Raw genomic sequence first — 12,215 nt, forward strand, 5'->3', positions numbered from 1 at the left:
CTCAAAAAAAAAAAATCTTTTGCAATTTGATGGGTAACAAAGGATATCTTATTTTAATTTGCATATCTTTGATTACCACAGATATTGAGCATCCATTCATAGGTTTATCTAATGCTTGTACTTATTCTTTTGCAAATTTCCAGTTAGGGAATTTTACTAGAAGCAATCACTTCCTTGTCTTTGCTGTGAAAAGTTTTGGGGATATGGCTAGAAGCCAACTGTTTGAAATGCTAGCAACTCCATCGTGCCCCTGCCATTTTCCAGAGGATATTACAAGCATTAGCCCTGTCTCAGGCCTGCTCTTTGGCCTATTTCCAGATGCCCCTGCCACCCTCAGAACACTTGGCAACAATCTAGGTGAGATATTTTACTTCCTAAAAGGAAAAAAATCACCCACACACACACACAAAAACAAAACCTGGAGATTCTTCAGCATCTGCTACTTAAAGCAAGTTGAACAAGTTTCTGCACAGCCTCAGCTGCTACTTGAAATACAGGGGGATTGGGCGGTGCCTGTGGCTCAGTCAGTAAGGCGCCGGCCCCATATACCGAGGGTAGCGGGTTCAAACCAGGCCCCAGCCAAACTGCAACCGAAAAATAGCCGGGTGTTGTGGCAGGCACCTGTAGTCCCAGCTACTCGGGAGGCTGAGGCAAGAGAATCGCTTAAGCCCATGAGTTGGAGGTTGCTGTGAGCTGTGTGAGGCCACAGCACCCTACCGAGGGCCATAAAGTGAGACTCTGTCTCTACACACACACACACACACACAAAAAGAACTACAGTGGGATGAGGCATTCATTTTATGCTGGGTAGACCCAGATAGCCTGATAGCAGAGAATAGTGATTTTTTAAAAGCAGCATAAATAAATCACACATTTTATTTATTTATTATTTTTTTGGTTTTTGGCCGGGGCTGGGTTTGAACCCACCACCTCCGGCATATGGGACCGGTGCCCTACTCCTTGAGCCACAGGCGCCGCCCATTTATTAATTATTTTTAGAGACAGACTCTCACCCTATAACCTTCAGTAGAGTGCTGTGGTGTCATAGCTCCACAACTCCTCCTCCAACTCCTGGGCTTAGGTGATTGACCTGCCTCAGCCCCCCAAATATCTGGGACTACAGGTGCCCGCCACAATGCCTGGCTATGTTTTGGTTGCAGTTTGGCCGGGGCTGGGTTTGAACCAGCAACCCTTGGTATATGGGGCTGGCACCACACATTTTAAATAACATAATTTGGATAACATGGATTTTTTTCATGGGTGCTTCTTCATTTTGACATAGGATAACATGTTTCCACTTATCCACTTTTAACATTTTCTTCGTGATCTTTTTTCTTTTTTTTAAGAAACAAGAGTCTCACTTTGTCGCCTTCAGTAGAGTGCCATGGTGTCACAGCTCACAGCAACCTTTAGCTTTTGGGCTTAGGCAATTCTCTTGCCTCAGCCTCCTGAATAACTGGGGCTACAGGCACCTGCCACAATGCCCGGCTATTTTTTGTTGCACTTTGGCTGGGGCTGGGTTTGAACCCGCCACCCTCGGTATATGGGGCTGGCGCCCTACTCACTGAGCCACAGGCACCGCCCACTTTTAATGTTTTTATAATCACTTGGGCCTAATAAAAATAAATTAGGGGCCGGGTGAGGTGGCTCAGGCCTGTAATCTTTGTACTCTAGGAGGCCGAGGAGGGTGAATTGTTTGGGCTCAGGAATTCAGACCAGCCTGACCAAGAACATAGAAATGCTAAGCTGGGGCGGCGCCTGTGGCTCAGCGAGTAGGGCAACGGCCCCATATGCCGAGGGTGGCGGGTTCAAACCCAGCCCCGGCCAAACTGCAACAACAAAAAAAAAATAGCCGGGCATCGTGGCTGGTTCCTGTAGTCCCAGCTACTCAGGAGGCTGAGGCAGGAGAATCGCCTAAGCCCAGGAGTTGGAGGTTGCTGTGAGCCGTGTTACGCCACGGCACTCTACCGAGGGCAATAAAGTGAAACTCTGTCTCTACAAAAAAAAAACAAAAAAAAAAAACAAAAAAAAAAGAAATGCTAAGCTGTCTCAAGTGAAAATAGAAAAACTAGCTGGGCACTGTGGTGGGTGCCTATAGTCCCTGTTACTCAGGAGGCTGGGGCAAGAGGATCACTTGAGCCCAAGGGTTTGAGGTTGCTGGGAGATATGATGCCATGGCACTACCCAGGGTTACAGAGTGAGACTCTGTCTCAGAAGAAATTTTTTTCTTTTCAGTAGAGTGCCCTCACATCACAGCTCACAGCAACCTCCAGCTCTTGGGCTTAGGAAATTCTCTTGCCTCAGCCTTTCAAGTAGCTGGAACTACAGGGACCCACCATAACACCCGGCTCTTTTTTGTTGCAATTTGGCTGGGGCCAGGTTCAAACCAGCCACCCTTGGTATATGGGGCTGGTGCCCTACTCATTGAGCCACAGGCACCACCTAACAAGGGATAGATTTTAAGTCCAAATGCACCTGGGGACAGAGGCAGGGCCAAAAGTGTGTGCTGAAGCTGACAAAGAAAAAAAAGAGGATGGTGTAGGGAGCCTCAGGCTTTTTGCAGGCGTGGATTCTGCTTTTTCAAATCATTGTCTGTGAATGATTCACCCTCCACAGGGCCCAAGGAGGACCTCCAGGCTCTGGCTGGCACCATTAGGCATTGGGTCTTTTAATTCAAGCAGCAGACTTGTGAGGATTTGCCAGTGGCAACGGTGAGAACCATCTTCCCTGGGAAGACGGGCTCGTGCCTTTTATTTGCCCCTCTGCATCTCACATCTTTAGGCTGTGCCTTGTCATAGGAGGCCAAGCTGTATGGACTATATGGGTGGTTCTCAAACTTTTGGGGTCTCAGTATTCTCATATGCTTAACAACTACTAAGAACCCTAAATACCAATGTTTGTGTAGGTGACATCTACTGGCATTTACTGCAGAAGTGAAAGCTGATAAATGTTGAAAACGTTTACTCATTTGTCTAAAAGCAATAATGAACTCAAGACATGTTAACATAAACAACATATTTTCTAATAAAAGATAACTATATTTTCCAAAACAAAACTAAGAAGGCAGATATTGCTTTCCACTTTCGTTAACTCTCTTTTAATATCTAGGTTAACAGAAGACAGATTCCCACGTCTCCGTCTGTATTCAAATTGGTGAGGTACTGCAGGTTATGCAGCCTTTGGGAAACTCCACTGCTCTGTTCATTATTGAGAAAATAAAAGTGAAAAAGACACATAGCATCTTAGTATTATTATAAAAATAGTTTTGACTTCACAGGACTTCTTGACGAGGTCTTGGAAACCCCCTGGAGTTCCTGGCCATGCCTCAACAGAATTCCTATGACCTCGCTGAATCCTATTCAGTTCAGTCTGTTGGAGCCCCAGAACGAAATTGTGATAAGGCTCAGTGCCCATAGCACAGTGGTTACAGGGTCAGCCACATACACCGAGGCTGGCGGGTTCGAACCCAGGCCAGGCCAACTAAGCAATAATGAAAACTGCAACAGAAAAAAAGCCGGGCGTTACTTGGGGAGGCTGAGATAAGAGAATCGCTCAGACTCTCAAGTAGCTGGGACTACAGGTGCCAGCCACAACACCTGGCTAGTTTTTCTATTTTTAGTAGAGACCTGGTCTTGCTCTTGCTCAGGCTGTTCTCCACTCATGAGCTCAGGCGATCCACCCCCACCTTGGATTCCCAGAGTGCTAGGATTACAGGCACGAGCCATTATACCCAGGGTAGCTGCCTCCTGAAAAGCCCAAATGAATTTCTTTCATGGAGCCCAGTTACTTCTCCCCTCTTCCTCTTAGACATGGACATAAAAACAGCTCTTTTTTTGTAAATTTATTTATTTATTTTTTGAGACAGAGACTCACTATGTCGCCCTGGGTAGTGTCATGGAGTCACAGCTCACAGCAACCTCAAACTCTTGGGCTTAAGCGATTCTCTTGCTTCAGCCTCCCAAGCTGGGACTACAGGTGCCCACCACAACACCAGGCTAGTTTTTAGTTGTAGTTGTCATTGTTGTTTGGCAGGCCTGGGCTGGGTTCAAACCTGGTAGCTCTGGTGTACGTGGCTGGCACCCTTAGCCACTGAGCTATAGGTGCCGAGCCTAATTTTTTTTTTTTTTTTGCAGTTTTTGGCTGGGGCTAGGTTTGAACCCACCACCTCCAGCATATGGGGCCGGAGCCCTACCTACTCCCTTGAGCCACAGGCACTGCCCCCGAACCTAATTATTTATTTTTTGAGACAGAATCTCACTTTGATGGTAGAGTGCTGTAGTGTCATAGCTCACAGCAACCTCAAACTCTTGGGCTCAAGAGATTGTCTCGCCTCAGCCTCTCTAGCTGGGACTACAGGCATCATCACAACGCCTGGCTATTTTTTTGTTTTTGGCAGGTGGGGCTGGGTTCCAACCCCCCAGCCTAGGTATATGTGCCTGGTGCCCTAACCATTGAGTTACGGGCACTAAGCCTGTGGCCTAGTTTGATTAGTAATAGTGCCCTGGTAAATTTAGAAACCATATAGTTAGATGAGGTTAGCCTTTAGTTAATAATGGCTACCGGTAGGGGTAGGATTTACCTGGTGCCAGGCACTGCTGGGTACTTAACTTATTTAGTCTTTACAACTATATATTGTAAAATTATGGTTAGTAGACTTCTATGGCTTGAGTTATTTGTCCCCACCAAAACTCTTGTTGAAACTTAATCCCTAATGTGGCAATGTTGAAAGGTGGGGCTTTTGAGAGGCTAAGTACTCACAAATGGATTAATCCATTCATGGATTAATGAGTTAAAGGATTAATGGGTTACTGTGGGAGAGGAACTAGTGGCTTTATAAGACAGAGATCTGAACTGGCATGTTAGGACGGCATGCTCAGCCCCCTTTCCCTGTGATGCCCTACTCCTTCTCAGGATTTGGTAGGGTCCCCATAAACAAGAAAGCTTTCATTAGATGAGGTTCCTTGACTTTGGACTTGTCAGTTTCCAGAACTCTTCGAAATGAAGTTCTTATCTTCATAAATTACCCAGTTTCAAGTATTCTGTTATAAGAAACAGAAAACGAAGTAAGGTATAGACCGATTTTGTGGAAAAACTTAGGTATGGAGAGGATAAGTACTTTAGCCTAAGGACACACAGTAAGTGGAAGAGCTAGGTTCCAACCCAGAAATCTGGCCCCAGCACCTGGGCTCTGCACTGATACAGTGAGGCCCCACAACAGTACCGAGGGTGCTCTGGAGTGACTCTGGCTTCTTGGCAACACAGTTAGTTGGTAGAGTCCCTCTGGCCAAGCTAGGGTGATGGCCTATGCTGTTTCCTACACTAGAAGAATGGAGGGATGAAGCTCCCTCTAGAGAAGAACTGGAATGTGTTGTCGTCATTCTAAGAGATTAATCAGATATGCTTTTCTGAACCTAGTTAGTAGAGGACTCAAAAGACTTTATAGTTAGCCTGTAAATTGCTGAGCCCAAGGACTTACTTCTGGGGGTCTAACCTACACTTACGAGTACTGGCCCAAGCTTGAAGCACATGAAATAATCTTGCTTTTCTCTCGCTATGCCTCTAACCCAGCCTTTTACATTTTAAGTTGACTTGTCACATAGAACTATTTTAAAATTGGCTGGGCTTGGTGGCTCATGCCTGTAATCCTAGCACTCTGGGAGGCCAAGGTGGGTGGATTGCTTGAGCTCAGGAGTTTGAGACCAGCATGAGCAAGAGTGAGACCCTATCTCTAAAAATAGCCAGGAGTTGTGGTGGGCACCTATAATCCCAGCACTTTGGGAAGCCGAGACAGGTGGATTGCTTGAGCTCACGAGTTCAAGACCAGCCTGAGCAAAAGCAAGACCCCCGTCTCTACTAAAAATAGAAAAACTGAGGCAAGAGGATCACTTATGCCTGAGTTAGAGTTGCTGTGAGCTATTACGCCACAGCATTCTACCCAGGGTGACAGCTTGAGACTCCATCTCAAAAAAAAAAAAAAAAAATTTAAATCAGAAATTTAAAATGGTTTGTGATTTTAAAAATACAAGCCATACACTTTATTTATTTACTTTATTTCAATAGATTAAGGGGATACAAGTGTTTCTTGGAAACCATACACTTTCAGAATTCATTTTCAACCTATCAATAAAGATTTGATCCATTTTTTTAGGGACAGTTCTGGCAAAATTTCTTCCAAATTACTTTAACATTAACTAAAAATCACTTGTTCTACATTAGAACAATCAATTTATTACTCATACATTAATAGTTATTCAAAAGTGAGTGTCTCTGCCATATTGTAAATCTATATGAAACCAATTTTTTTTTTTTTTGTAGAGACAGAGTCTCACTTTATGGTCCTCGGTAGAGTGCCGTGGCCTCACACAGCTCACAGCAACCTCCAACTCCTGGGTTTAAGCCATTCTCTTGCCTCAGCCTCCCGAGTAGCTGGGACTACAGGCGCCCGCCACAATGCCTGGCTATTTTTTGGTTGCAGTTTGGCCGGGGCTGGGTTTGAACCCGCCACCCTCGGTATATGGGGCCGGTGCCCTACCGACTGAGCCACAGGCGCCGCCCAATTTTTTTTTTTTTTGAGAGTCTCACTTTGTCACCTTTAGTAGAGTGCTGTGGCATCACAGCTCACAGCAACCTTAAACTCTTGGGCTCAAGCAATTCTCTTGCATCAGTCTCCCAAGTAGCTGGGATTACAGTGACCGCCACAACTCCTGGCTATTTTTTGGTTGCAGTTGTTATTGCTGTTCAGCAGGCCTGGGCTGGACTTGAACCCACCAGCCTTGGTGTATGTGACTGGCGCCCTACTCACTGAGCTACGGGCGCCGAACCACGAATCAAGACTACTTCCTGCTGCTTTCTCCAAACTCCCTTGGCTGCCAGGGATCTTAGAAAGAAGCATTTTTCTTTCCTGAAATAGTTAAAAAATGTTGTGCTTAAAAAAACCCAAGTAGGGCGACGCCTGTGGCTCAGTGAGTAGGGCGCCGGCCCCATATGCCGAGGGTGGTGGGTTCAAACCCGGCCCCGGCCAAACTGCAACCAAAAAATAGCCGGGCGTTGTGGCGGGCGCCTGTAGTCCCAGCTGCTCGGGAGGCTGAGGCAAGAGAATCGCGTAAGCCCAAGAGTTAGAGGTTGCTGTGAGCCGTGTGACGCCACGGCACTCTACCCGAGGGCGGTACAGTGAGACTCTGTCTCTACAAAAAAAAAAAAAAAAAAACCAAAGTAAGACACACACACACACACACACAAAAACAAAAATCGTAAACTAACCCCGAAGAATAATAGCAGCTCCTTCCTAACACGGAGAAAAGATACGTAACAATCATTGTATCACAGATAAAAGGAAATATCTGCTAAGAAGACTTTTGTGTGACATGTTTAAAGAAAGATAAAATATATAAAAATGTTTATATGGATACAGAGAGCTGAATACTCTCTTCGAATTTCAAGTTATTTTCATTTACCACCTAAAATATAGACTGTTATTTATTTGCAATTCATATTGTGTTTCTTTCAAATGGAAAAATTTTTATACATCTGCATTTTGAGTTGAATCTAAATCCTCTTTAATACAGTATGGGGGGGAAAAAGACTTACCAGGGCCAATTTAGTTTCAGCCATTTTATATAGGAATCCAAAAGCATCAGATTTCCTTGTACTCTGGGAACAATATATAGCATGAACAAAAGGTTACAGAGGCAAGAAAATGTAATTGATTCTGAAGAGCGTGAACATTTGCAAAGAATGTATTGTAAGAAAATGATCTCTGAGGGTCCTACTTATGATGAAACAGTTTCTAGTTATGCATATAAGAGTAACAGCCCCCTCAAAGTCCAACCCATAAACAGAATGGGACTGCAGATGCTTGAAGTTACCTTTGAAAACATGCCAACAAGTAGGAATACAGCAGAAGACTTCACAAAACCAAATTCGTCCAGTGGTCATGAGCTAGTGAATTTAGAGAGGTCATAAAAATTATACTGTGGTCAAAATTCTGTCATGAAATGTAATGCAACTGTGGCCAAGTCAACTTATCTCTCTGAGCCACAAGTTCCTAACTTTGACATGGGAAGGTTGGACAGACAAGGGTCTTTTATAATGTTGTCTAGGATTGTAAGATTAACAGACTATTTTTTCTTCTACAAAGTCTCTGAGTCTTAGACTTTCCTTTTTGGATAGAAAGAACAAAAATTCTAATACAAATGATTTAAGAACATCAACATTTATTTAACATGATAAAAAAGAAATGAGATATGAACATTTGCATTTAAACAATAGTAAGTAGCCTTTAATACATTACATGTGCTCATTGTATAATATATACACAATGAACATAATTACATTTATACACAAACTAAGTACTGGATTTAAAAACCTGCTTATTGCTGTACACATCTATTCCAATGAAGTATAAGCCCAGTACTTCAAATACCTACACTTTAAATTGTTTTAAGAAAAGATAAGCGGCAACATTTGTTTTGAAGCTGATGAGAGTGTGGCAGTAACTGCTGATGTAGCAATCTGACTGAGAAGGAATTGTAGCAGAAAACAGGACATACTTCAGTTAGCAATAAAATGGCACATTTTAAATATATATATAAAATTTTTACAAATCAAGTGTGAACAAAGCACTGCAGAAGCCAAAATGGGAGGGAAAATAAAAAGGAAAACAAGCTTCATTGGAAATAATAACTAACTTTATGTACTGAAAAGCAGAACAAAATATAAATTCACTTAGACTTCAGAAATATCAAAACTTGGAAATTGGCAACCAAGTAAGCTGTGGCTATAGACTGCACATTAAAAAGCACCTTTACTTGTGTGCTCTGAAATCATAGCAGCAAGCTGGTGTCAGAATAATAACCTTGAGATTACGGAGTGTACATATGGGCCATTAAAGCTGTTTTGGAATAAACATTTTCCAGAAGTGATAAAATGATGCTCTGTGGCCAAAAGCATCAGAACTATGAATTTCATAGATTTAAAATATACTGTACAACATCTTCTTACATTGCCGAAGGTCCATGTCTTTAGCTTTTAATGGTTTCAATAGAAGTCAGCATAGCTGAAAAGTAAGAGAAGGGAAATTACTTTGAGACCTGCAAAGTTAATGAATTACCATTTCCCAAAGGAACTAAGGGTGACACTCCATAACAACAGAACTGACAAGCATGGCCATGAAAATCCTAACACAATCAAAGAACATTTTCCTTCATTTCCATAAGCTTAATCCACAAAGCAAAGCAACACAATGCAATTAAATAGCAATTCAGAACAAAAATTATATCCAAACTTGTGGCTAAGTCCAAAAGATCAACAAAATGAGTGAAGATTTGCATAACTTTACCAAAATACCTAATAATATATTGAGCTGCCTAGCCAGCACTGTCATTTGTAAAGCGTTCCCGAGTCTTGACACAACTACTGGTCCAGAAAGATGACGTGCACAATGGGCAGATATAAAATAATCCAAGTCTGTGTGCCACCAGCTGCTCGTGGTGGCTGTATGCCACAAGACTGGAAAATACCTGCCAATAACCATACCTCATTACAGTGTGGAATGCTGATGGTTCTTGGAATACAAAATAAAATAAAACAAAATCCAGTTAACAACCCAAAGAAGGGCGGCGCCTGTGGCTCAGTTGGTAAGGCGCCGGCCCCATATACCTAGGGTGGAAGGTTCAAACCAGGCCCCGGCTGAACTCAACCAAAAAATAGCCGGGCGTTGTGGTGGGCACCTGTAGTCCCAGCTACTTGGGAGGCTGAGGCAAGAGAATCGCTGAAGCCCAGGAGTTGGAGGTTGCTGTGAGCTGTGTGATGCCACGGCACTCTACCGAGGGCTATAAAGTGAGACTCTGTCTCTACAAAAAAAAAAATAACCCAAAGAACCTGGAAATGTACTTGAGTTTTAACTCTGAACATCCTTTATTACCAGAATGGTCTATGTCCAATGAGTTGTAGCCAGTTTATTAAACCTAAAAATAACACAAATGGCTCTTAATGTATACTTCTCCAGTAATTTAGAGAGGCAATCTATCAACTCTTTCTTTGCATAGGAAAAAAATCAAATGAGTGTGATGTTTATTTTTCCTGTGTCTGGTGTTATTCTGTCACCAGTAGCTACTGTCATTCCTGAACACCTTAAAAGTTTAAACACATGGCTTGGTGAGGTGGCTCATGCCTGTAATCCCAACATTCTGGGAGGCCGAAGAGGGTGGACTGCCTGAGCTCACAGGTTCGAGACCACCCTGAGATAGAGCCAGACTCCCATCTCTAAAAATAGCCGGGGGTTGTGGTGGGCACCTGGAGTCCTAGCTACTTGGAAAGAGGTATATCTTTTTTTTTTTGCAGTTTTTTTGGCTGGGGCTGGGTTTGAACACACCACCTCCGGCATATAGGGCCGGCGCCTTACCCCTTTGAGCCACAGGCACCGCCCAACTCCTAGCTACTTGGGAGGCTGAGGCAAGAGAATCACTTAAAGCCCAGGAGTTTGAGGCTGCGGTAAGCTATGAAACCATAGCACTCTATGAAGGGCTTCAAAATGAGACTCTGTCTCAAAAAAAAAAAAAAAAAAAAAAAAGAAAGACGTTTAAACACATGAGCTTCAGAGGCAAGACACCCAGTAGACTCTAAAAAATAGGTTGTTTCTGGCTCGGCGCCTGTGGCTCAAGCGGCTAAGGTGCCAGCCACATACACCTGAGATGGCGGGTTTGAATCCAGCCCAGGCCCGCCAAACAACGACAGCTGCAACCAAAAAATAGCTGGGCGTTGTGGTGGGCGCCTGTAGTCCCAGCTGCTCGGGAGGCTGAGGCAAGAGAATGGCTTAAGCCCAGGAGTTGGAGGTTGCTGTGACCTGTGTGAGGCCACAGCACCCTACAGAGGGCCATAAAGTGAGACTCTGTCTCTACAAAAAAAAAAAAGGATACAGATTATAGCTGCCACAAAAGGGTGTGAAAGGAAGGAATATTCTAGAAAATACACACTAGTACCCTGTTTCCCCGATAATAAGACAGTGTCTTATTTTAAGGTGTGCTCCCAAAGATGCGCTAGGTCTTATTTTCAGGGGACGTCTTATCTTTCCTGTAAGTAGGTCTTATTTTCGGAGGATGTCTTATTTTGGGGGAAACAGGGTAGATAAACTTAGTCAAGTTAGTATTTGTACCCATTTATTTGGAGAACAGTAAGTCAAACTCCTGGGCTTAAGTGATCCTCCTGCCTCACTTAGCTTCCCCAGTAGCTGGGACTACAGGAACTCATCACAATGCCTGGCTATTTTTTGTTGCAATTGTCAATGTTGTTTAGCTGGCCCACGCCAGGTTCGAACCTGCCAGCCTTGGTGTATGTAGCTGACGCTGTAACCACTGTGCTACAGGCGCAGAGCCGAAACAGGGTCTTTTCTTGCTCTTGCTCAGTCTGGTCTCAAACTCTTGGCCTTAAGCAATCCTTCCACCTTGGCCTCCCAGAGTGTTAGGATTACAGGCATGAGCTGCTGTCCTAGGCTAAAAGATGTTAATAATAATGCACATAATTTGTCTATGTGCTTTTGCTGCTTATAATTGTTTAACAGAAATTGGTGGCAATACCAAAGCACCAAAAATTACTAGATATGGTAGATACTGTGAAGAAAAAAAACACAGAAAAAGTTATAACATTGTCACTGTATAACTAACTCATAGCTTGCTTGCTTATTTATTGATTGGAGATTGGGAGGGGGCAGTTCTTGCTTTGCTGTCCAAATTGGAGTTCAAGGGCCCAATCACAGCTCACTGTAACCTCACACACCTGGGCTCAAGAGATCCTCTTGCCTTGGCCTTCCAAGTAGCTGGCATTACAGTTGTGTGCCACTGCCCTTACGGATTTTATAAAGAGTAAAAAAAAAAAAGGGTTTAAACTATAACTACAAAATTATAGGCAAAAATTAGCAATTGTCTATAAAATTTATTTTTGTTTTTGAAGACATGGCTATGTCACACAGGGGGAGGGCAGTGGTACTATCGTAGCTCACCACTGTCTCAAACTTCTGGACTCAAGTGGTGGTTCCATCACAGCCTCCATGCTACCATGCCAGGCTTGGCTATAAAGTTTAAAAGAAAGCACTAAGGAAATTATTCTTACTTTTCCCTGTCCCCATATGCGGCTTTTTTTAGTACCTACCTCCTTCACTTAAAAAGATTCAATTATTTACAAATAATTTCTAATAGATCTTTTTTTTTTTTGTAGAGACA

General features: G+C 43.4%; 1 protein-coding gene across 22 annotated transcripts in view; it reads right to left on the reverse strand.

Annotated features, from left to right (window-relative positions):
• Positions 1-8,196: 8,196 nt before the first annotated feature.
• The window catches only part of PLEKHA5 (pleckstrin homology domain containing A5), a 254,799-nt gene continuing 250,780 nt past the window's right edge, over positions 8,197-12,215 (reverse strand). For 18 of the 22 annotated variants that reach the window (XM_053558103.1, XM_053558101.1, XM_053558107.1 and 15 more), the window contains one exon: positions 9,013-9,055. Coding sequence is in view for 4 of the 22 variants with exons in the window: in XM_053558106.1 (XP_053414081.1) it covers positions 9,021-9,055 (35 nt within the window). In the remaining 18 variants the exon portion in view is untranslated. Of the gene's footprint in view, positions 9,056-12,215 lie in introns of all 22 variants that reach the window. The other 4 variants (XM_053558106.1, XM_053558115.1, XM_053558114.1 and 1 more) reach the window with 1 other exon arrangement.

Source organism: Nycticebus coucang, chromosome 12, assembly GCF_027406575.1.
Source record: "Nycticebus coucang isolate mNycCou1 chromosome 12, mNycCou1.pri, whole genome shotgun sequence".
Taxonomy (NCBI): Eukaryota; Metazoa; Chordata; class Mammalia; order Primates; family Lorisidae; genus Nycticebus; species Nycticebus coucang.